Here is a 26,687-nt window from a genome sequence, read left to right on the forward strand (position 1 = left end):
TATTACGTTAGACGGTTTAATCGTAAATGAGACGCGTTTTGTACCACATAACGTAAGACGGAGTACCGTGTGACGAGGTAAAGTAAGATGATAAAACGCAAAGTGAAGCAACGTAAAACAGATCAGTATTGTATCGGTATTTTCCCCCGATAAGTTGCTCCAATGTAAGACTGCATTACCGTAATACTGTAGGTGTTCTGATGCTAGACGGGGGGTCGCTGGACGGGGACTCTCCCAACAAGAGGCCACGCACCACCATCACAGCCAAGCAGCTGGAGACCCTGAAGAGCGCGTACAACAACAGCCCCAAGCCGGCACGCCACGTGCGCGAGCAGCTTTCCCAGGACACGGGGCTGGACATGCGGGTCGTGCAAGTTTGGTTCCAAAACAGGTAAGGATCGATGAAATATTAACCTTATGTGCATTTTTATCAACTAAACTCGATAATATTGTGAACAATCTCTTTCCATGTTTCCACTGTGAAAACATAAAAAGATATTTATACAATTTGGTCAAATTATATACCTAAGAGGAAACGTGGTCTGACATTTCTTCATACAAACGTATTCCCGTGTTTTTTCCCTGGATTATAGCACTAGAGTAATGTTTTTTTAAACATGATATAGACATTTACCATTAGCGTGTTTCTATCGTTTTGCTTTTTTGGTTAATTGTTTTTTATGGGAGATCGGACCATCCAAAAACCCAAAAAGCGCTTTGTTTTATCTGCCGTCTTTGGACGTACGTTATACAGAAACGATAAACAATTCTGAAAAACAGAGAAGGTCCCGATACAGAAAATTTCATTTTGATAATATTACTCTCTTTTTCAAAAAACAAAATCGGTTCCGTTTTGGGGTGCGAGAAACGGGACCACGAAACTTCAATTTTATTCATTTTAGTCAGGCATAATCTATCCTACGTGCAGTTGTCTTTTTCGCACAATATCGGGGAGGCATCTATAAAGGCGAAAAGAGAGAAAAAATGTTTTTTAAAACCAATTCAACAAATTTCTTTGACCCGCATATCCTCTTACTAACAAAAAAAAAAGACTTGTAAATTCTTCGCACGGTAGAGAATTTTTAGTTGTTATATCTAGAAAATATGACATGGCCGTGCTCGATATCTTGTGAAAAATATCTTATGCATTTACGAGTTTAATATATTGAACATATTTTTTCATACACACCTACCACATTTACTATTGTAATTAGCCTAGACTGTGAAAATATGAATGAATAAATAGTACTTAGATAGATGCACGTTACAAACACTAAAATAATTTAGAGACCGCGCTTTTTATGTACCTTTTAACGCAATTTGTTATAATTATTAATTAATCAAAAGATCTGTTGGCTGTGCGATCGAATTTAAGAACTGCACTCGGAAAAACGTATTATTGATCGAGATTTAAAAGCCTGTTATTAAATAATATTTATGTAATAGTATTGGCAACGTATCCTATAGAATACATATGATCTTATTTTTTACCATGAACTAAAACATGAGTAAAACCGCTTTACCATATTTTTCATTCTTCATTTCATTATTATAATTCATAATAAACTGTGATTAAAGCCAAAAATACATTATTGTTTCAGATTCTGAACCATTCTTTTTAACCATCAAATGTGTAAAAACAATATTTTTTTAGTTAAGTTAATCGCTATTTTTTGGGTTAAAATTGTTTTTATATTTGATATTATTTTGTTTTAATGAATATAGTGACATTCATAACAAAGTGAACTAAATAAAATGTATGAAAAAAAATGTAAAATAAAAAATATGTATATATATATATATATACCTACTTTCTAGAACAAGTACTTTAACTATCATTATTAAGAGATTATGGTCTAAACGGATTGTTATTATTAAGAGATTATTTTATTTTATTTTTGCACCGCAACAGGCCAGGAGGCCCAATTACAGTGGTGAATTACATCACAGAACACCAGGCTTGAGAAAATTTTTACATTAATTTTGTGTTCTCACCGGGAATCGAAAACGGAACCTTCCGTGCGTGAGTCAAGCGTCTTGACCACTACACCACGGAGGCCGCCTTGACTATTGCCTTTTAATTATTATTAAAATATTATTGTCTATTAGCGGCCTCCGTGGTGTAGTGGTCAAGACGCATGACTCACAAACGGAAGCTTCCGGGTTCGATTCCCGATGAGAACACAAAAATTTAATGTGATTTTTCTCAAGCCTGTATGTTCTGTGACGTAATTCACCACTGTAATTGGGCATCCTGGCCTGATGCAAAAATAAATAAAAAAACTGAAATTACTGATGTAAAAAAAAAGCAAATATTATTCACCTGTTAGTGCGCATTCAAAGTGCTCAGTTCCTTAAATTATATATCTATGTACTATGTACATAAATATCCTATTTGTAGTCAACAAGACAATAAAGAGAATCTCCTTATTCGTTTTACTTTAACTTGTTGGGATAAAACGTACGATCTTATTCTTTGTGTTCGAGAACAAAGATTTTCCATAAACATTTCATTGTACGAGGCGTATTCGGCGTCCCGACGCCCTTACAACCGTCCCACCATCCCATCCCTTCCCTACTCCTCTTCACCCCTCTCCCAGACACAGGCAACGCAATAAAAGCAGACGGAAGAAATGAAATGGGTGGGTTTATCGGGTACACTACACGGGTACCTAACCTAACCGAAATGACAAAATGGCGGAGAATATTGATTTTCCTACGTGGAAACGTGTAGGATTACGGTTTCACGTACTGGGATTATTGTTGAAAGCCTCGGCGTAAAGGGAATTAAATGGCTTAAAGGTGTATTGAGCTCTGAAGTTACGGAATACTTGCGAACTTTCTACAAATCCGGAATGATAAATTCAATTTTTCGGATAATCATGGAAGTCCGACATTTGAATAAAGTAGGTGCTCGTAAATTCTGACCAAAAGAAGTTCTTTTAATAAAAGCGATTAGTTTTTAACGCAATACATAAGTGTAAAAAAAATTACTATTTCAAACAATCTGAAAACCAAAATACGATCATACTGTTGCTTTAACTACTGTAATTGTTTAATTATCTGAAAAACACAATCTTATATTATTTATTGTTTCAGCATTTACTGTGTGGAAAAACGTATTGAATATTTATAATTTTTATATTTAAACCTGATGATAGGTAATTCAAAATACCTTAAACTAGTTGTGTTATAATATATTAAACTCTAATGTGGTAAAATTTACAAAGTGTTGCATTTGAAATAAATACATAACATTAAATTTATTTTTTTACAAATCATTACATTTATTTTTTTTAACGAAATAGTGGAAGGGACAAAAACAGTGACAAATTGATCAATGATTGAGCGTTTTCGACTCGGTAATTACTCTCGGGTGAAAATTCTGAAAAAGAAAAATAGGCGGAAATCCGTCCGCCTCGTAGTTAGCGCGTTTGCCATGACCGAGTTTCCGGGTTTAATTCCCGGCAAAGTTGTTACGAAATAATCACTAAAAAGGTGGTTCACTTAAACTTTTCTTAGTCCCTGGAATAACGCCTGCCGTGTAAGACTATTTATCTTACATCAATGTATATTTCAAATTATCGCTAATGCATTTGAACCGGGTTGAGGTCCGGTGGTTAGAACCCAGCTGTACCAAAACTCGATTCTTATTTTTTAGTATTGAGTCATTTAAATTTCGTTAGAAATGCCCCTTAAAAAATTCAGGCAATTCGAAAGAACGATAATACTTTATTTTAAAGGAGTACAAATGTAGTGCCCTATACACCGTTAGGTATGGATGAGAGAATGATAAAATGTATTCTAATGTCTTGTAACGAAAAAAAAAAAAACTCACGCATTTATTGTCACAAGCAGTAAATAGAAAATGGAAACAAACATATTACAACAAAGAACATTTTAGAGAAGTCTAGGCATTTACAGGAAATGCCTAGAGTTCAGTATCTTCTTCTCTAAAATGTTTTCCATCTCTGTTGTAATATTTTAATCTTAATAACTCCCCATGAGTTGAAACACAGTCTTTTTCTACGAACAATTTGACAAACTTGAAATATTGTTAAATGTTGAACATCATTTTTATTGCTAATAAATGTTTTTTTTATATTACAGAAGAGCGAAAGAAAAAAGATTGAAAAAAGATGCGGGGAGAACAAGATGGAGTCAGTACTTTAGATCTATGAAGGGAGGATCATCACCAAGACACGATAAACTACTCGATAAGGATGAACTTAAAGTCGACCTAGATAGTTATAGTCATCACGGTAAGATTTTCCAAAAATTATAGAACCTTCCTTTAAATTTTTCTGTAAATTCTATGCAAAGAATTATTCGGGAACTAGCTGACGAAAACAAAAAACATTTAATAATATTATTTTGTTCATCCTCATTATACTCGTATACGATAATGCAACAGCCAGTGTAAAACTTGAGAAGACAATAGAAAATGGTGTAAGGCAAGGAGATACAATATCCCCAAAACGGTTATTTGCTGTTTTGGAAAATGCCTTTAAAAAACTGAACTAGGAAGAGAAAGATATTATGATTGACAGTATTAATTTAACAAACTTATGATTCGCTGACGACATCGTAAAGATATCAGAAAATCTGGAAGACACGCACATGCTAAAAGAGTTTACAGAAAAGACAAAAAAGCGAGACTCCTTATTAACACAAGTAATAGCAAATTAATGACGAATCTGTTCCTCGGTGGTGCTGTAAATATTGACAACCAAATAGAAGTCAATAAATATAAGTAACCTGGCCAAAAAATTTTACTCTCCAGAGATAACCAGCCTGCTGAGCTTCAGAGAAGAATGGTCTTAGCCCACCTAGGATGCTCCCCACAGCATATGGCTATTTGAAGATCTTTGACAGCAACATCTCCCTAAGTCTCAGACGCAAAATGTAAAATCAATGGGTTCTTCCAGTATTGACATAAATTGACCATAAAAAGGTCCTTGTAGCACATAGAAAACTTGAAAGAGCCATGCTACGTATAAAACTCTCAGGCAGGATAAGAAACACTAAGATGCGTAGAAGGTTGGGACGTAATGGACGACGTTGAAAGGGTGGCTAAGCTAAAATGATCATTTACGGGACATGTTGCCAGACTAAAAATTCATAGATGGATTAAAATGGCAGTCGAGTAAAGACCTCACGAAGACAAAAGAAGTATAGGGAGACCTCCCATACGATGGTCAGATGATATTAAGAGAACTGCCGGTGACTGGGTGCAGGAAGCACAAGACAGGAATATGAGGGAGACTAATGTCCAGTGGTAGACAGAAATTACTGTATGAAGATGATAATGACATTCTTATTAGTACGAATTTGGTATGTTTTTGTCGTAAAGCTTTATATTAAAAAAAAAAAAAATATTAACCAATTAGTTTAGGCAAAAACGCCGTGACTTCTTAAGGAATAATTACAAATTTCAATTTCATCAAATTTACACGGTGAGGGTAGAGGGTAAGTTATTAAATTTAAAAAAAAAGTAATTAATATCAATGTTCCACAAAGTTAGTGCTCCAAACATTAAAAATAATAAATATAAATAAAAAATAATATACTTTTATTATTTTTGTCTTGATGGGTTGATCGATTCAAAACCGCTGTTTGAAAATACATAATTTAGTGCCATAAGCAAAATAAATCTATTGTTAAAATAAAAGACTAATAATTAGTACAAATAAGCCGTTTTCTTATTGTAAAAGAAAATGTAGTTGTACCAAGAAACATCCGCAGAGAAACTCAATCTATTGAAATAAATAAAAAATATGCAATATTTTTTGATTTTTAGAAAATATTTTTATCAGCGTATCTTTTTTAGCTATTTTTGATAGTTTCTAAGCGTCAGTTGCGCCAAAAAAAGTTTACAGTCAAATAATTGGTGAATTTTCGTCAAAGTGAACCTATTCTGACAAAAACGAAACAATGGATATTTATAGATAAAGCTCCTAAGTTACGAATTTTTTTTAAATACCAATAAAATTATTTAATTAACTTTTAATATATTCTAATCAAACCTGAAGATGCCTTTTGAGGCAAAAGCGTTCGTGAGTTTTGACAAATAAAACCAAATTTCGGCCCTTTTAACTAAACGAAAAGTCGAATGGTAAATCTAAAAGTGTAGCAATAAAAATTAAATATAACTGAAATATTTTTGACAGTGATTATTAATATAATTTCTATTGAAAGTGTATAATACTGTGTCTTATGTTTCTTATATTATGTTCTCATACTATTCTGGATTGTATTAACTGATATTATGTATTGTCACAAAAATGTTTTCTTTTTAGGCACCGTCCCAAATGATTTTTTTTATGACTTTTTTTAGTATTATATCTTGTTCATGTATTACATGTTATATTAATAATGATAAAAATAGAATTCAAAACTTAATCAAAGAATCTTATTTATATTTTTATCAAAGTCATTGACTTATAAACTATTTCTGTATTTTGTGGTGCGAGTGACCGGCCCTAAATTGTCTTAATCATATTTCTAATCTTGGTTTAAATCATCGTTTACAGAATTTTTATTTTGTTAATTAAAAATGACTTATCTACATGAAAACACCATCATTGCACATTATAATATACAGCATTTATAATGAAAAATCACGAATTTGCTAATGTTTTTATTACAACATAAAAAAATAATGCGGTATATTTTTCATTTCTTTCAGATCTCAGTAACGATAGTTACAGCACAGTCCACATGGGTTTGGACGAAGGGACTTCGCCCCATACCCGGTACCTGCCCGGGGGAGCGCACTCCCCGCCCTATCCCATGGGCGGGCCTCATTCACCGCCCTTGCCCCTCGGCGCTCACCCTTACGCCTATAGCGACCAGATAGTCTACACGTCCATAGGTAAATACAATCAATCCGATAAGAGAAAGGAAAAAAAAACATTTTTACCTACGCTCCGCATTGGTGTACCAATGACAACGTATCTAAATAAAAAAAACTTGTCCGAAAACCCTTACGTTAATAATAATAAAAAAACCGTTTACGTTGAATTTGAGAGGGGTTTAAACTTTAAAACTCGGTTCTTGGATATTATTTGTTTTTTTTTAATCTCACCCAATATAGAGGGGGGTGGGGTGATTTGGATGGTTTCGTCATGTAGGACGAATGGATGGCGAAAGAATGGTAAAACCGATATGTATGGTGGGAATGAAGGGCAAAGTAGGACGAAGACGACCAAGGAAGACGTAGCTTGATAAGATATACCAAAATCTTTAGTCTGGTCGTGTAAAAAGCAGACAAAACTCAAGGGCATGAATGCACGTGAAAGAAGCTAGGAATGTTTGTCAGGAGTGAGATTCTGATCGCTCTCGCGGCCGTAGAAAAAGCTTTTATCTCGCGTATTTACATATAAAATCCAGGTTAGGTTCATTGGTTCAAAATTGCACCTCAGGATAAATGTGGCGGCCCATTCTCTCTGCCTACCCCGTGATGGTGTTAGCAGTAGTTATTTATTTAAAAGTGTTTCGTGATGTTGTGTGTAGTACTGTAGTGCGTTACGGTACGTTGAATGAGGTACCTTTACATGTTTAAATAGAACTAAACACTTAAATTATTGTTGTATATGAATATTGCCTCATTCTCTTAAGGGTGTCGATAAAAATAACACCAGTAGCTCAATCACAAAAAAAACTATAGACGTGTTCAAAAACATGCTAAGCATTTGAGTGATCACAATGAACAATAATGAACATGCTTAAGTTATCGCAGTCATAACTCAACGCTTGTGTAATCTCTAAGTCAACGCTCATGTCGGTTTTTTTTGTTTTCCTCGTAAATAAATACAGTTCACTGGCGAAAAATCAGCGTTTACTATAAAAAATAATACAATATATTGCATTTGTAAAAAAGTAAGGAGTATCTAATACAAAAAAGTTAAAATTAAATTACAATTACTATGGCGACTGCTTTTCTTGACTTTTGGCTTGCCAACCGCCAGCTCAATGCAATAAATAGCACGATAAATAATAAATAAAAAAAGCAGTTTTAGAATATTTTCCATATTTACACCGGTGAAATTCAAATATGTGATTGCGCAGCAGGATTACACGTCGCAAAACGTAAATATTTTGGCATTTAATATTAGGTGTTCATGGATGTTCCATCGTGATCGCGAATACGATAAACAACCACTGTGAGAAAATATGATCACGTCGCTTATTAGCACGTCGATAGTTATTTGTGATTGAGCTACAGATATTGAAGATAATGTTTATTAGGTAACACTTTATTAGGCAAAGATCAGAACATTTTGTATTTCACATGTTTTCAAAACAGCTCAATCGATTTTATCGTTGCTTTTTCATTTTACGTCATAGTAAATTTTATCTGAGGGAATTTCCAAAACTTTTTATACGAATTATCTACAATTTTCATTCATAATTCTGATAACATTTCAATTCATTTTAAACTATTATACAATAATTTTATCTAAATAAATATAAATAAATTTTATGCAAATTATACATCATTATGTATATTTATATATCACTCGATCACTATCTCATACTAAAATCTTGTATTATACCCGCATGCATTTTTATAAAATTTATCATTCATATCATTTTCGTCTGAAAAGTGGATTTTATTATTTCATTATTTCATTATTCACATATTATTGTTTTTTTTTATTCGAAATGAAAAAAGATTTTCGTGTATTTATCAATCATCTGCGCTGTTTTTGCAATCACAGATTGATTTTTTTTTTTTTTTTTAGCCGATATCTGACTTTAGAAAATGATCTCAAATTTTCGAGATAAATATTTCGAAATACCTTTATTTCTCATCTGAGATGAAAAACGATATTATAAACAAAAACATTAGCTATTTTTTGCAAAATGATTATCAATATCGTAAAAGCATATACCGTCCATAAACAACCTACAGGCAGCTGTCGGTTGTTTTTAGAGAACTCAGTTCTGACTAACTGCAGACTATGTGCCTTGTTGATATTTTAAAATTGATCATCATCATTAAACCCTAATCCGCATCTAATCGTGCATAGGGCACTGAATCGGTAAAGAACATGCGATATTACTCGATCATGTGTTACAGGAAGGTAAGGAGATCAGTCTTACGCTTCGGTAACCAAACCAGACACTGTAGAATGTTTGTAGTATAAAACTACTTTAAAAACAAATATTTCAGGTCGATCCTGCCAGGAATCGATTCCAGGACCTCAAGCGTGGTAGGCGAGAGCACCAACCGCTACACTTTGAGGCGGACTTTTTTCCACTCGATTTCCTTTTTCAGGATTTTTACCTTAGAGTAGCGATCGAGTCAAAAACACTCCTCACTCAGAACTGTATTCTGCGTTCGCCTGGACACATACAAGATAGATGATAAAAATTTTCTGTTTGATTTTTAGGACATTCGGCCGCCGGAGTTCACGGTATGGGGGGAGGATCAGACCTCAGCAGCGGGTCCAGCCCCCCGCACTACCCGGACTTCCCCCCCTCCCCGGACTCGTGGCTGGGGGAGGCCCCCGCCCCCCGCTACTGACCCCGCCCCGGCCCGACCGGGCCACCCAACTTCTATAGATAGTGCGCCACACTGACTTGAACCAAAGACAACTAATCAGTGAAAATAAATAAAAAAAGTCAAATAAATATATCACGTGATGTACCTAAATAATAACTTTAGTTATTGATAATTTGGGTGAAGAAAAACTATGCCTTTTTTGTAAATACCTTATCTCAATAACTTCATTGTAATATATATTTAATTGTTATTTAACACTTCCACAAGAAAGCAGTTGTGTTCCAAAACTAGTCGGTATTATTATAATACAGTGATTGCTAGCGAAGTAACATGTCGTCGCCTTTTAAATAACTAAAAAAAATATTAATTAAGTATTTTTTTTATTCAACATATTATTTTATAATTTGAATTTGCCTTATTAATGAATAATTAAATAAATAAAGGGATTATTTTCGAAATAAAAAAACTGCACGCCTCTATTTTATAAATTGAGCTTTCGTTTAGAGATTTTTTAAAAGCGACGATATAATACAAATTGTAAAATATTTTAATGAAAAATATATTTTATTGTTTTATTCGTTCATTGTTTTTGTTATGTATATGTTTGAACACAATCTGTCTGATGACGTAACGGAAGTGATAATAAATGTCTACTTTATTGTATGTAGAGAATGCCTGATTATAGGAATGTTTATTCAATTTATATCGTTTATTTAGATTATCGGTGAAATAATATCCGATCACGATAAAAATGACTAATCGGAAAATCGATTTTATTAATCTCTATTGTTACTACTCATTCTAACTGTTATATTTGTGTATTTGAACTGGGATATAAAAAAATAGATAGTGCAATCAGCAAAACATCTCAAATTGATGATTATTGTTGTTTAGCAAAATATTATAAAGGATACTTAATTTGATATAAACATCTAACGTGTAAATATTTACCAATTTTTGTATTTTAAAATGAAATTTATTCAATGTCATCTTATCTATATTTTTAATACTGCAGTGCCTCCGAAATGTCGATGGCTGGACCGGTAAACTCCTTCGCTACCCTACGCCAAAGAACCTGGAGCCTATGGCAACGCTCCAACAATTATATTCTCTAAGCCACTGCTGGGTGAATGCGCTCACCCCTGTTTAAAGCAGTGCAGTGGCTACAAATCGTCGCTTTATTTTGTTTTTGTCCGACCATTTTCAACGAAACTGAGTTAAGTGTTTAGGAGTTCTGAGAAAGCCTTTATTTATATATTTAAAATAATTCAAATATATATATATTTTTAATTGTTTAAGGGGTTTTTAACGAATTTTGTCGTAGGTTCTGGTCAATATTTTTTAAATATTTTTATTTATTTACAATTTTAAAAAACCCGTTATGGTTACATTAGAAATTTTATATTGTCTAGTCAAAAATTATATGCCTACTTCGTAAAAAAACTTTAAAGCTCTATTTCTGCAGATTTTTGTTTTGGTCTTTTGAACAAAAACAGCGACAAAGTGCTGAAACCGTCATTAGCACATACAATATTTTATTTTATTTATTTCTTGTAAAAAATACCATTTGTTTATTTTTACTAATTTTAACAAAATAAAACTCTTGTTTCATTTCATTTAAATATACGAGTAATAACATGTTGGTTACATAATTGTTTGTTTTTTGTGATACATGGTTAAATTGTTTCTGCACTATTAGCCTTTATACTGGATTAAGAACTATTTATCATTATGATTATTATTATTATCTCTCAGATCACAGTAGATAAATTCAGCAATTGTATGAATTTGCAGAAGTTTGGTTAGGATGAGTAGTATAATATACAGGATATAAACAAAATATGTACGAATGATCAGAATTATTTGATTGACTTAAATAAAATGTTCTACAGATTTTCGACAGTACAAAAATATAAAACCACACAACCTGTTTCACATTTCATATTATACATGTAAATTTAGGTATAAGTCATATTTCCGTCTTGATTAATCTGTAAAATAGAATTAATATTATAGTTTATTGTATATCACTACTAGTCTAAGACGTGATAAATATAGGTTTATATGAATAAATTCATTTGTCGTCAGAGTGCTCGTCATAACATTATTTGATGTTCGTAATTGAAATAATATTTGACCACGCTATCATTAAGCCTTATTAAATGAATTCTTTAAACAGATCCAATCAACATTATGTAACTAAAACAGTGAATTAATGTGCGTTCCCTGAAAACACATAATTTTATTATTTTAAAAAAACGCAACAGATTCTCAGATATTGTATATACCCACCCACTTTCTCATAATGATTAAACAATAATTTTGAGTGTGTTTTAATAAAGTCCAAAGTTTATGAAAATCACACCACGCACACTGTTGCATAAAATGTTTTCACTTTTATTGTGTTTTACGTAGAAAGCATGTCTAAGTAATGTTCACAGCATAAATTTATACCAATTTGATTTGGAGTAATCTAGTCGTCTATAATAAAGAAGATTTCAACAATTTTCACAATCTTTTATTTACAAATGTATATGCATGCTGTTATTGTTATACTAATCTATTTAGCACTATTTATTAAAAACTGACTCAGATTTCTATAACTCTGTTGTGGCTACTCCCCAGTATTGTTGCATTCTTCCATCTTGGTCTAGCGAGTCTTGAGTTCCACGTTCTTGTATAACTGCGAAGTCGTACTCTAAATTATAGGGCATTAATCGTTGCAGAGACCCAAAGTAAGCTGCGTGTGGTCCTCCGTTCAACTGAGACCTTCCTGATCCAAAGCGCATTTCCGGTTTGAAAGCCATAGGATTATAAGATCTCGCACTTCCGAAGTGTCTGGCTAGTAGAGGAGGTTGCGATGGAGGTGGAACAGTTAACTGGGGACTACTAGAAGATAGGTTTCGCAAGTTTCGTAAATTCGCGTTCGGATTTCGAGTAAAACCTTTCGACAGGGTATTTAATTCTTTATCAAATAAAAGCTGGGTATTTTGCTCGAGCATGTATTCCCAGCATTTAAATTGTTCCTCAGAGACTGCTGAATCCGTGTCGTCCCTTTCACTTTCTCTCTGCTCTTCTATACGCGCCCTTATAGCCCTAGCCACCCCTCTGTAGCTTCGTCGTTCACTTGCTATTTTACGCATGCCATTGTCTTGAATAAATAATGGAGGTGGAGGCGCTTTCGGGATTCCGAGTTTGGCAGTACTTAAATAGTGATTCAGATTTTTTGAATTATCGCTGATTTGTTTTTCGGCGTTGATTTGAATAGTTTTTAAAAGTGCTTCGGTCGTTTGGTCGCTTTGGCCACTGGGTGATGATCTATCACTTCCGTGAGGTTTGGACGGTGTTTGGTTGACACTATGACAACAATTGTTTTGATATTCGCAACAACACCCGTTCTGACAGATTGTTGGTGTTACGTTATTGGCAAGAGATTTGCTTTTCTTAATAGTGTGTCTCAATTCCTTCATTAACTGATCAACGTCAGAGCCTGGTCCGTTGAATTTCAAAACCATAATTGATAAGTTATCCTCCATTCCGTAACTTTGAGCTAAATCTTGAAGCCTTTTGGCGGCTAAAATAACATTTTCTTCAGATCGCACTTCTTCAATTGCTGATTCTATATCTATTACATCCCACAATTTTTTATTAGCAACGATAAGAAATTCATCCGATTCTTGTAAAACGACCTGAATTATTTCAGGATTTGGAACGACATTAGGATATTTCTCAGCAAATCCGACTCGTTGAAATGTATGTTGAGGAGTAAGTTTGATTGACCCCGAAGGCCTTGATAATACTGCGGTCGCTTCGCCTACACTAGCCACTCTTAAGACATATCGTCTAGGAGTTGGGGCGAATCCCAGTTCTTGTTGAGGTTTAACTCTCGATATGTGACACAGAGTAACACAGGCTCCATTCCTTTGTCCTTTTTCTTTCAACTCTCTGTGCGCGGATAAAATAGAATACTTCATATATTCATTAGCGGTTTCTTTAACTGCTCTTTCTTCTAATATGATTCTAGGTATTGATTTAGCGACAATGTTTGGGACCTCAACATCCTCACCACCGTCAAACATTCCGAAAAGACCTTCAGTATTACAGAATGCGGGAAGCCGTAATTGAGCAACGCATAGTTGTGATTTATTTCCGGAAGTTTCTGAAAAACCAACTTTCCACGGAGGTTCTAGACTCCCCTCACTACCTTCGTAGTTTGGCCAGGGTTGTGTGGGGAGAGAAGGTCTATTTTGACCGGATACATCGACTAAGCTCATAGGTCTTTGTGATCGGTACATGTGAAATTGTTTTGGGTCAACTCTTAATTTTACATTACACGATAAATCTAAAAATTTAAGTTGTTTTGGTACTAAAGATACCAAGTTTATAACATCCAATTCATTGTGCGCTAAATCTAAAACTTTCAAGGAAGAACTATACGCAAAAGTCGGCGTGCTTTGTAATCTATTTGAATGGATTCTCAAAACCCTTAAATGATGTAGTCCCGCCAAATTATTAGGTAGATGCTTTATGTTGTTTCCAGACAGAACTAATTCTTCCATTTCAGACCATGACGCTATACAATGTTCAGGAAGAACTGTGAGACAATTATACGCAATATGAAGTACTCGTAAGCAGTGAAAACTGCGCAACGTTTCCATCACACTGTCGTTAAGGCAGTTGGCTGTTAAATACAGCTTTTCGATTTCTAGTGGCTCAAATATTCCTGGTAACTGAGATAAGCGATTATTTGAAAGGTTTAGAGATTTAAGTTGATCGCATGAGGCGAAAAAGTTCGCCGGTAATGTCTTTAGGCAATTACTCTGTAAAAATAATTCTTGTAGCGGTATTCGTAATCTGGGTACAGATGGTAATGTGTGAAGCTTGTTGTATCCGAGCCGAAGCGTGTGAAGGGAACTGAGTTCGCTACAAAATAAATGTTCAGGTAAGCTCGTGAGCTTATTGTGATTGGCAAACAGAATTCTTAATTCGTGGCAGCTTCCGAGCCAATCAGGGAGTGCTGTGAATTCATTATGAGATAAATCCATATGCTGCAATCGCGATGGAGCAGGTTTAACGTGAAGTCTTTCGATTCCTGAAAAACAAGCGAACTATTATACAAACAAAAAATCAACGTTGTTCGTACCTTATACATATCATCGTCATCAACGGTGCATATCCAGCGTATTTTGATTATCTGGTTTAGGAAAATAATGTAATCTGTTTTACGCTAAAGGTGCCGCCAGAACTAGGAAAATGATATACTTAATTGTAAAACTAATTTAAAAAACAATTATTCCGAGGCAATCTTCCCAGTAATCAAACCTGGGACATTCAGGAAGAGCTGCCTTCACGTTGAAAACACTCATCCAGGATACTGGTTCTATTTCCATCCATTTCTATATTTTATGTAATAAAAGTAAAAAAATTTATATAATAATATGTAGAACCTTTTCCCTTCGTTCAAAATGAACGTATTTTATTTATTAATTTAAGCATCTATTTTACATATTTTATTTATTAGTTTAAACACTTTTTTGGTAGTTACCATAAATTTATTACCATTATACTTGAATACTTAAGAATACTTGGGCTACAAACATTTTTGATAATAAATTACTCACATATTCCGTAAGCACCGCTTAATAGTGCTCACAGGCTCTCACATAACAATAAAGTCATATAAATATTATATATTTGGATAAAATATCTGATTATTTTAGATATTTTTTTTATTATTTCTCATTATCAGTTTTCGAATTATATTTCATTGTTTCGTTTAGATTTTATCATATTTTTATTACAATAATAAAATTGTCTTAAATTATTGTGTTGGATAAATCAATAGGTAAGTAATATTAATATCTTACTGTTGTAATCAGCCACCAGCGAAACCAAGCACCGCCCATTTAAGAATATTTCTTGCAGTTGATTTTTTGTACATTGAACCACTTCTAAATTTCCCAAGGCACTAAGGTCAAGCTTTTCAATGCAGTTTTCACTGACATCCAGCTGGGTCAGGTTCTAAAATGACACATTAAAAATAACTAAGCATTAAACATACAACAACTTCACTACAATAAATTAATTCAGAAATTGATCTTCAAAGAATGGGGAAATATCACATCCTACGAATACCGATAAAAATATATGAAATGGATTTAGAATAATTGATTGTATTTTTAAAATCAATATGGATATTGTGGAGAAATATTTTTATACATAAATGTAAAAATTGTTTTAAATAAAAATACGTTGCTAGGAAAACGCGACGTATTTGGCCTTGGTTGTTGTGACGTCAAGATTAGTGATAATGTTCTAAACAAACTTCAATGACCATGAACAAATAAACATAAATCGTGACGTATTTAGGGGCGTGGCCAATAAAATGAACGTTTTTGCGGGAATTCAAAATTACAAATTTAAACATATTTTTTTTAGTACTAATAATTAGCAAAAAATTAAAAAGTTAAACAAAAAAATCGTGATATTTCCCTATTCAGAGTACTTAATATTATTCAACAGTACATATTGAGAATGGCAGTGGTTACACACTAAAAATACCCAACAGTCAACCACAGCAATAACACAAGATACTCCAATAGGGATCAGATAGCAAGAGAAAGGGTCAACACTGTTCTGGCATCGAGGCAATACTATTACGTTGGCAAAAATATTTTCAATTTTTTGACGGAATCATGGAAAAGCGGGAGTGTTGTCAAGTCAAAGAAAATGTTGGATTTGAGATTCTAATTAGATGAAAAATAAATTATAAAAACAACAAAACTCATGCGTTTTCTTACTTAGGCCAGCTTTCCGTCAAACGACTCTTGTATATGTTAATGTAAATGTGTACAGTAGTAAGATTTTCACTATTTTATTTTTATTTTATTTATTTATACAAAGATACATATTACAAAAAAAACATATCCCATACTTTATGTACTTAATTTGTAAGTATATACTTTATTACTTTAAGTATATACTTTATTATTACTTTATATTGCTTTAAGTGTGTACTTTATTTATTAAGTTTTTTTAAATTATTATTTTTTAAATTATACAAAGTTACTTATTATAAAAAAAAATAAAAAAACATATCCCTAACCTTTCCCCGACTTTATGAGGCCTAGAGCCTGGTGTAAATTTTTTATTTAATTAAGGTGTTTTTTCTTTAAAATAAATTAATTTTAAAATGATTATTAATATATATTAAAATGTGATTGCCTAGCTTAGAACGGGGTTTGTACCCTTGTAAGCAGAGTAAAGTTTTTGACAAAAAATGTTAATATGATAAAATGTACAAATAAATAAATAAAAAAATTAAACCAAAATTGCAGAATATTTAACGAAATTACAATAACTGGATTGAGGCGTTTAGAGCCATAACAGCTTATGTGACATTTGACATTAACTTAATCCGAATATACAGTTAGATGAAAAAAAAATCCTCAGTTCTAAACCATATAGACTCAATCAATGTAAGATTTATTACATATAATATTTTAAAGCAAGAAACTTTGTAAACAAAAAAATCCGTATGACCAAAAATAGTTTTACAAAAGAATTATCTCAGATAAATATAGCCGCCAAATTTGTATGAACTGTCAGTTTACATAATTTATTTCCTTTTCATTTATGTAAAGCGATATTGTATCACTAACCTTAGTTTAAGTAATTTCATTTTTTTTTTAAAGCAAGTCTTACATATTTGAAAGCCATTATGCGAAAAACCGAATGTCGCTTAAGTTTATCTGGCTCTCAGTGACTCAATTTATTGTTAGATTGTTTTAAAACCAAAAAAAATTACGTTAATCCAAATATTTCAATTTCGATGACCATTTTTAACGACCTGTTAATAACTAACTATTAGAAAATGGGAAACAGTGTGGTAGATTGGAGTGCGAGCCTCAGACTTTTAATTCGCGAGTCCGCGACACTAGCCACGAGACCACAACCGGACCAAGATGATGTTCTTTAAACTATGATTAAAAAGCTTAATCATGTTAAAATTCCCATTTTTTTCCAGATCTTATGCTACATTTTTAAACAAACTAAAACATCTTAAGTATCAAAGTAGATGATAATTGTAAAAATACGCACTCTCCTTAAACTTTTGACCCGAGTTCTCTTTTCATTTGTTTTTTGCCTAAATACGTTATCGCATTGTTAGGAGGAGACGGTATATTTTTTCCTTGTCTGGGGGGATGAAAAAATACTGTTCTGTGTGTAAAATACAACCAGTACCCTTGACGAGCGTTTTCGATCCGATAGCTACTCTAAGGTAAAAATCCTGAATAAGAAAAATGAGAAAATGCTACGCCGCATTTGGTTTACTAATACAGTGCCTTATGAACCACTAGGTAAGGAAAGGGAAATGATGACTATTTTAGGAGATGGCGGTAAGTAATATGCATGATCTCAGTGTCAATGAAACCTACGTAGATCTATTTTTTTTTCAATATGTAAATAAAGGACTAAACACAGACGTATTACTTACCCCATAGTTTCCCAAGATAATGCTTCCCTTGAGCTGGTTGTCCCGAAGGTTAATCCTACTGAGAGGACGAGACTCTTCACTGCTCAGGTTATTTCCAGAGGTGATACCATTTTGGCAGAAATTGTTCTTCATACTGTCTACCCTGGCATTATGGATATCCTTAAAATACAAAAAAGCTGATAACATAACATTCCACATGGTAAGAATTAATATGTCCAAGTGAGAATTATATTAAGTTCGAAGCATACATACAATCTATCTTTTTTTTTGAGAAGTACCTACAAATTATTTTTGTTTTGCTATTGATACTCATAAGTTTCGACGATTTACCACACACCAATAAACGCTACGCAACGGCAAAATGACGAATACGTTTATTCTGTATTGATTTAGAAATAGCTTTTTTTCTGAAATGGACCATTTTCATGGTAATGATTGACGTTCAATCTACTACCTAACAACTTGAAATCAGTTTTTTTGAAAGGTTGCAAAAATTTATGTTGGAAGCTATTAGGATTTTTCAATTGTTTCCTTAACATCAAACAAAGGTTGGCTGATTTCAATGAAAGATAGTTTGGAAATTTCTCTTGCATAGATTTGTGAAAAAAATCTTGTATTAAGTTGATGATGTTTCTAGGGAGAAATTTCATGATTTATACGAGTATAAAGGTATTTTTACAGTTCCTCTAAAAGAAATATAACATTAATTAGAACTCGGTAAGTAGTTGAAATTATGCTATTACCGATAGATTTATGAATCACTGATCACGAGAAATGTAAAATGGTTTATACACACCAATAGGCCTAAAGTCCTCATGTCTGCCTTTAGGTAAAGTGGAAGAGCCTGAAGACGATTGTGAGAGAGGTCAAGGGATCTGAGGAAGCCGAGCTGCTGCAGCTGTTCAGGGAGTCGGCATATTTCATTTCCTGACAGGATCAGCTCTTCTAAACTGCAACCAAACAACAAAAATACAGTTTATCAAAATACATAATGGAAAAGATTTTCTAATTAATTTTTTTTGCATCAAAACGAGCCGGAAGCCTAATAATTACCCTGAAACCTCAATATTTTATAATTATTCCCTTTCAGCACCTTATGGCGCATAGGGCAGTGGATTAATACACCAATCGCAGCGTATCTTGATCATTTTTGTTACATGAAGGTAAGATGATCAGTGGGAAGTGTATTTTCTGCCTTTTATCCATTCTTATTTTTGTAATAAGGACAGTACCAAACAGGCTCCTGACGTCACTGCGAGCTGTGTAGATCTGTTGTGACGGGTCACCATACATAAATTCTCACCCTCCAAGCTCAAGTCGGGCTAGAATGGAGAACGGGTGCTCTCGTATCTATTGCTAAATCTTCTCCAAACCCCAGTTTCTCGAGTAACGGGCTATTAGGTGGCGAATGTTTTCACACCCTCAGAGTTAACCAATGGTCCACCGAGGAAGCGGCTTCTTTTACAATATACATCATCACATTCACATAACACGTGTGAACCTACATTTATAAGTTTGATTACTATCAATACCTTATAACCTTATAGTATGCAGCGTACGGTATTACTGTATTGCAACATAAACACCATTTAACGTAACTTATTGAATATTTATTTAAGTAATTAGTATTATGGTTTAGTAACCAATAAAAAGAAATCTGATAAAGGATAGAAACACTTAAAGCAATGAATTTATGGCTATATAAAATTCGGTTATCATATTTTTATAACGAGGCAGACTAAATATAATTATCTGGCATAGAAAAATACGTCACATGTTTGAATATATAACTCACTTTTGGTTATACTGATCTGCTGATTTTTATTTTAAAGAAACATTTTATCATGATAAATCATAAAACTATTTACAAGATTTTAATCGTTTATTTTTTATTATTTTGCTATGACTAACACATCCACTACGGATGCTGACATCCTCCATACTAATGTATTTGCTAATTTTATTACAAATGCGATAGTAATTAGTAATTTACCGATCTTATCAAAATCACGGATAAAGGTTTTCGTTCATAAACCGGATTTTATTTAGCAAATTGCTAATATGCTCAAATTCATTTAAAAAATCGTAAGATATGAAATAAAAGGATATACATTAATAAAATATTAAAAGATAGCATCAAAAATGCATCGACGCACTGCAATGATATAAGTTTTGTAGCACTGGTATATTTTATTTTATTATTATTATTTATTTTATTTTGAATTTTGAAATAGGGCACACATAAACATATTCTTATGTGTGCTCTAATAATAACAATGAACATACATTTCGTTAATAAGTTGTTAACATTCATTTATGTACTCATATTTAAATATGAACTTTCGGATTCTAATCCGATTGATAGGAATGAAGACTGTTTTAAAAATTACACCTCATATAATTTCCAAGAGTCCAAGTGAGTGAAGAATACAGTTATGTATGCAAAAAAAATAGAATCCTGGATGGATATGAATAATGGAAAAGGCGGTTTTTTACTAAAATATTTTATAGTCCGTGGAATGTGTAAGACTATTCATTTTGCATTCATGTATATTACGAATGGTCTTTGGTATGCTAACGATTGGAGTTTAATTGCTGTACTATTTGCGCCATTGAAACAACGATTGTAAGTTGTTATTTTGTTTTCGATTTTATTTTTTTTTCTTGTTTTATTAAAAAATTCGTAAATTATTAAATAAATGAAATTGCTAAAATGAAAGCGTTTGTTTTTTCAAAAAAAAAAACAATTAATCAAAAAAAATTTTAGAAATTACTTCATTTTCGCAGATTGGTGTAATAAAATATTGATCGGAAAAGACGTTGACAATTAAACTAAAACAATTTATCATGTCGCTTTTGACCCTGTTTGTAAAATCGATTTGCGTAACAACGCAGTCTTTGCTGTAGAAAATTCCACAACGAACATTCGCTTCTAATGATCTGTGCACAGAATGCTTAGATTTTATAGGAAATTTCTCCCTTACCACTGTACTAGGAGAAGCTAGTACCTAATAGTTTTAGATAACAATCAGTGTAAATTTTATATATATTAGGGGTTTGAACTGTCAGTAGAGTCGCAGTACCCAACGCAACGCAACGCCCAGTTGCACTCCACCGGAAATCTACTGACTAGTCACACTCATAACGGCGTTATCACAGCAAATAACAAGAGGATGATATAAGAGTTTCTGGCGCCTCAAAATCAAAACCAACCAGCTAAGGGAAGGTAACCCTGACAGAAAAATCCACTAGAGAAGGCAACGGGAAACCACACTCTGGTCATCTTTCCAGGAATCACTATGGCGAGTACATCCAATAAACAGTTGTCCTGGCTGCGGAATATAAGAGTAGCGCAGGACCAAAATGCTTTCGCTGTAGTGATCGCCAACGTCGGGGAGACCTGACGAGGCACCGCAAGAAGAAGATATATAATTACCTAAGTAGTATTTTCAAATAATAATACTTATAATTGTTTTTTATCGTTTAGTGTTATTTAAAATTGTTTTAATTTATTTGTGAATTTGTATTTGTTTCTTAGTTTTTTTTACAGGTTCAAAATATTTCTATTACCAAATTTTTCTTTTATCAATATTTTTATAACGGTTTACACAATTTTTACAATGTTTATCTTTTCAGACTTCCTAATTTGTAAATAACTGTTTAGTATTAATTCGTTTTAAACGCTATCTTTTACCTATAATTCTACTCGTTTTTACACGAATGACTAGTATGTACATAAGGAACCATTCTTTCATAATTTGCACAATGATAATTACTATCAATTCCATGTCGTATTGGAATTGTTTTTTATGTTTAGTTTTTAGGTGAGATTAAGTTTAACATTCAGATGCCTAATTAAAAAAAACGCCGAAGTCAATTTTATCAGTTTTGAGGAGAATGTTGCGTATTTTTTTATGTTACTGCATATCAAGTTTATTACTACCATAAACTCGTACAGTACTACTACTATTTAGTTAACTGTCGAGATTGAATTTTTTTACTGCACGCCGAATTCAGTAATAGAATTTTTAACATTATCTTTAATATCAATTCGTTAGTGATTTCAAAACCTCTTACTTCGCAAGTGGAAACAGTTACAATAAAATAAAAAATACTCACGACTTTGAAAAATATTTTAATATAAAAATATATTAAAGCAATTACGGTGTATTCGAATATAAACTTTGCTTATATGTGCGTGGCAGAACCTTCTAAAATAAAATATTATAGTGTGCCTACTAACTCAAATAAAATGTGTATGTTTACTTAGTTCACCGACAGGCACTAATATATTAACAAAGGGGGGTGAAATCCAGTCTTTTGTCTAAAAGCATTTGGACAAACTCAAATATTGTAATAAAACCAACTGTTTCAAGAAGAAGTTTAAAAATTGGAAAATTGTTTTCAGGCGATGCCTTGTATGGGAAATAATTCAGTCAGATGAATCTCTTCGCAACAATAAAGGTTTCAGCTCTTTAACTTCGCTAAAATCAACAAATGGAAGAGTTTAAGAAAAATGGATGTTCAAACATGGGCAAAATGGTGAATGTTACACAGTGTGTTAAGTGGCCACTTAAACCAGCCTAGACTTCCATATTCCCTTCTTTAAGGTATTCTCCATCCCTGTTGTAATTTGTTGATTTTAACAAATGTTTATTAAACATTCGAACGCACTGTACATAATGTTGATAAACAAAAAGTTAATATTAGCGTTTATTGAATGATTTTTACTATTAAATTTCTAGAATATATAAATCGTGTTGTGATAGAGCATTAATTTGTAAAAATGCTAATATACAATAGCATCAAAATTATCATTTACAGAAACAAAACACTGTGTAATAACTCAAATTGGTTGATGCCAGTGTTGTAGGTAGTGAGGGAGTATAATGAACAATAAATAGCCGTTAATTAGTAGGCTGTAATTTACACGAATGCCACAATGAAATTGCCTTTTACGTAATGTGACGGAATCTACCTTGTAAATGAAAGTGGAAGTAAGTGGAAGAAGTGCAAGAATGAGCAAATGAGGAATGATACGAGCAGAAAACAATGGAAGTTAATAAGTAAGTTTGTTGAGAGATGGAACTGGTGTTGTAAGAGTGGCTGCAACGGTCAGTGCGCATGCGGGCCGTACTTGGCCAATCCTACTACTGATAAACATCGAGCATCGACCATACAACGTGAACCGTACTGCTCTGTGACTAAACCTTTATGTTTTCCCTTTTCAAAGATATTGGAAATAAAAGCAGGCTCTCCATCTTTACATTTGAAGGAGGGTAGGGTGACCATTACGATGAAATATCGAATAATGGACTATATTGGAAAGTTACTTGATTATTAATTAATGGGACATTATTTTTCAAAGTCCCTCCCTCTCCCTTTTCCCTCCTTTTCCGATTGTTAATCCTTTTGAAATATTAGCTTCATAAGTCATTAACCCTCGGTGGTGAAGCATGTGTCTAACCTGCATGTCGATTTTATATTTTTGCAAATCTACTATGGTGAAGGTGTGTAGTGATATTTGCATGTTGGTGTAGTGTTGTTGTCCTGACGAAGAGACGGGTTACGTCTCGAAACCGGTAGACAGATAAGTCGGTGAGTGGTTTTATACAAATTTTATTAGCATAATATTGATAGATATAAGTTGCGATCGGTGTACCAATCTAGTGCCCTATGCACTATTAGCTGCGGAAAGGGAATGATGATTATGATGATGTGTTACATTATCAAAGGTCAAACCCTTAAGCATGTCGTACTTTCATTTCGTTAATTCGTTCGTATCTAATACAACTAGATATCTCACACTAATGCTATGAAAATTGTATTTCGCTCTTGTTAAGGCTACATACAAACGAATCCTACGCAGCTCTCTATGCTAACCACTCTGACGCCTTGTATTATAAAAAATAGGCAAGCGCAGGTATTATTATTTTATTTTAAAACACAAGTAGATAGAATTCCACATAAACAAGAATAAAAATGTACATGATTATAAAAATCTATTTTGATGACGTTAGTTATTTTTTCTTATTATGGTGCCACTTTCTAGAAGGTGGGCTAAAATCTCGATTCTTACTTTGTCTGCAGTCGCTAAAAATAATGAATACCATCATCAACAAATCCTTATTCGCACTTGATGGTACCTAGGGCACCGCACTGTTAAGCATCTATTACAGAAAGGTTCTATTCAGTGTAGTTAGACTCAAGTTAGTTCAAGACTCACTGTATGAAGGGTAATTACATGGTATACTTTTTTATAATTCACGTTACATTTTACTCCAAAACTGAGTCATTTTCAATGTGTTTTATCTATTTAATGTAAAACGTATTTATTATATATATCACTGTACATTAAACAACAATTAAGGAAATGTTTTCAGCAAAACAACAACTTAATTAAGGTGAAAAATATTTATTTTGCCTTGGTAATGCACGTTACATAATACTAAAATTCTCTTCTAATTAAACATGTGAAAAAAAAAAATTGCTGAATCTTCAAGGGATTTTTGTTTTTTTCAATAACTGTCAACAAATTTTGCAATCGATACAGAAAATTAATGAAAAAAAAAACTCACTTTACATAGTTGTGGTAACTCAAGTAACATTGTTTAACATTACAAACAAGTCATATTTTTCAACAAAATGCATAAGGATGCTACGGAATAGTAGCATAACTAACTTTATAGCCATTTTGCACTAATATTTACGGCAAAGATTCACTCATCTGAACGTTAACTCAATAATGGAATATCATCTTAGGAATCTTCAGATGAGAAACTATTAATAAAATAGTATAATTATTTTTTCTGTTCCTGATTATTATTTTGCACCACAACAGGCCAGGAGGCCCAATTACAGTAGGGAATCATAGCACAGAACACCCAGGCTTGAGAAAAATCACATTGTAAGTTTTGTATTCTCACCGGCAATCGAACCCGGAAACTTTCGTGCGTGATTCAAGCGTCTTAACCACAAACCACAAAGGCAGTTGACGTGCTGGCAGAAATGTAATGTTTGGCGATGTTTTAATGAAAAAAGTTTTTTTTTCTAATTCATGTTCCACTTTCATGGAAATAGCCTGTAGCGAGAACAAGAGCGAAATACGATTTTGATTGCGTTAGAGTGAAATGGATATTACGAAATACGAACGAACCTACGAAACAAAGTAGTAACATGATAAGGGGTTGGTATACACTAGTGGCATTAATTGTGGAAACTTTCAGTAGAATTGGAATTCATCGGGCATCTTAGTAAAAAATTGCTGTTCTCTTATGCTTGGTCAATAGTTTAATGTTATACTTTAAATATATTATTTTTTCTACTCGATATTTAGCAAAAAAATATTATTAAAGACATTAACGCTATCTTGAAAATGATGATGAAATATTGTGAATATGGTTTGCTTGCGAGAATTCCCTGAAATAAGCCATATTTGAATCAAAATCATGTGGACGGGGCTTTTAGAATCTGCATCTTTAGAAGTAATAGCATCTGTATTGTTCGTCATCGACCGGGGGAAGTGTTGTTGCCTGAGTTCACTATGGCAGCCATAAAACACCCCGTGAGAGTCATATTCTGGGTCCAGTATGACAAGGCATAGAGTTGAATGCCTGACACTCATTGAGGTGTAATATCAACGCCAAAAATATTAAAATGTGGTCTTGAAGCCAAAACTGCTGCTAACTATCGTTGATTTGTTCGGAGGGGATTCTGAGCAGTGCATCTTTCAGCAAGATAAAGCTCAACCGCGCTATAAATACGTTAATAATATCAGCCTTGATGTCTCGTAGGAATCCAAGCAATAAAAGAGAGTTGATCAAAGCTATTATTCACTCGTGGTTCAGGGTTATTAAATTCGAAGATCTCCGGTGTTTGATAAACACAATGCCTCAATAATTAAATCTAAGAGATACCCGACAACATTTTAGAAATTAACAGTTTTACCAAAAGTCAAACATTGTACCAAAAAACTTTAAAAAACTATTCTGACAACATGTTTTTTTTACCGATTCATTCTGCTTTAAATAAATTTTGATGTTGCATATAATCATAAGCATACTTATATGTCATAGAATAATTAAGAATCGCGAATGTATGAATTTACCATACCAGAACACACATTTTCGACTATGATAACGATTAAATCGCAATTTGACGAAAAACTTTTACAATTAATGCCACTAGGTACTAGTTGTATTTGTTGATTTCTCCGTAACTTGAGTGAAATCTTGAAGGCAAGTTGATCAATGTTACGGTTCATGCACTAGTTGCAGTGGTCGGAAAATTTATTTGTCAAAAGAACCAAAGATTAGCAGTACAACAATTAAAATTTATTTTAAGAGCCAAATTTATTTTCTTCATATTTAAAGCATTAACTTTGTAGTCAAACATTTTACTAAATGTTATTAAATATTTGTAAATAACCACTTACCAAGTTTTCTATGTCTACCGGTTTCGAGACGTACCCATCTCTTTGTCATGACACCAATTAAACTAACATGCAAAACCCACTATACACCTTCAGTCCTGATAAAGAGACGGGTACGCGTCGAAACCGGTAGACATAGAAAAGTCGGTAAGTGGTTATATTCTTCTACACGTGTCATGTCGGGTCCCCCCGACGTTGACGATCACTTGGGAAAAGGCTTCCCTATCCTGAGCAGTACGAAACAGCTC

General features: G+C 33.1%; 2 protein-coding genes across 5 annotated transcripts in view; one reads left to right on the forward strand and one right to left on the reverse strand.

The window, feature by feature from the left end:
- Window positions 1-192: 192 nt before the first annotated feature.
- Window positions 193-13,164, forward strand: Lim3 (Lim3 homeobox protein; the record flags this gene model as incomplete). The annotated part of the gene is made up of 4 exons (XM_088238200.1): window positions 193-391; window positions 4,111-4,262; window positions 6,689-6,874; window positions 9,399-13,164. Coding segments are annotated over 4 exons (671 nt in total), but the record flags the coding sequence as incomplete, so codon positions are not given.
- Window positions 12,008-26,687, reverse strand: part of Phlpp (PH domain leucine-rich repeat protein phosphatase) — a 53,305-nt gene continuing 38,625 nt past the window's right edge. For all 4 annotated transcript variants that reach the window (XM_088238184.1, XM_088238183.1, XM_088238185.1 and 1 more), the window contains 4 exons: window positions 18,805-18,958; window positions 18,009-18,167; window positions 15,379-15,532; window positions 12,008-14,603 (listed from right to left, as the gene is read on the reverse strand). In XM_088238184.1, the coding sequence (XP_088094310.1) occupies window positions 12,109-14,603; window positions 15,379-15,532; window positions 18,009-18,167; window positions 18,805-18,958 (2,962 nt within the window). In that variant the 3' untranslated portion in view covers window positions 12,008-12,108. The remainder of the gene's footprint in view (window positions 14,604-15,378; window positions 15,533-18,008; window positions 18,168-18,804; window positions 18,959-26,687) is intronic.

Source organism: Micrasema longulum, unplaced genomic scaffold (genome assembly GCF_059751315.1).
Source record: "Micrasema longulum isolate JH-2025_06_02 unplaced genomic scaffold, ASM5975131v1 h1tg001834l, whole genome shotgun sequence".
Lineage (NCBI taxonomy): Eukaryota > Metazoa > Arthropoda > Insecta > Trichoptera > Brachycentridae > Micrasema > Micrasema longulum.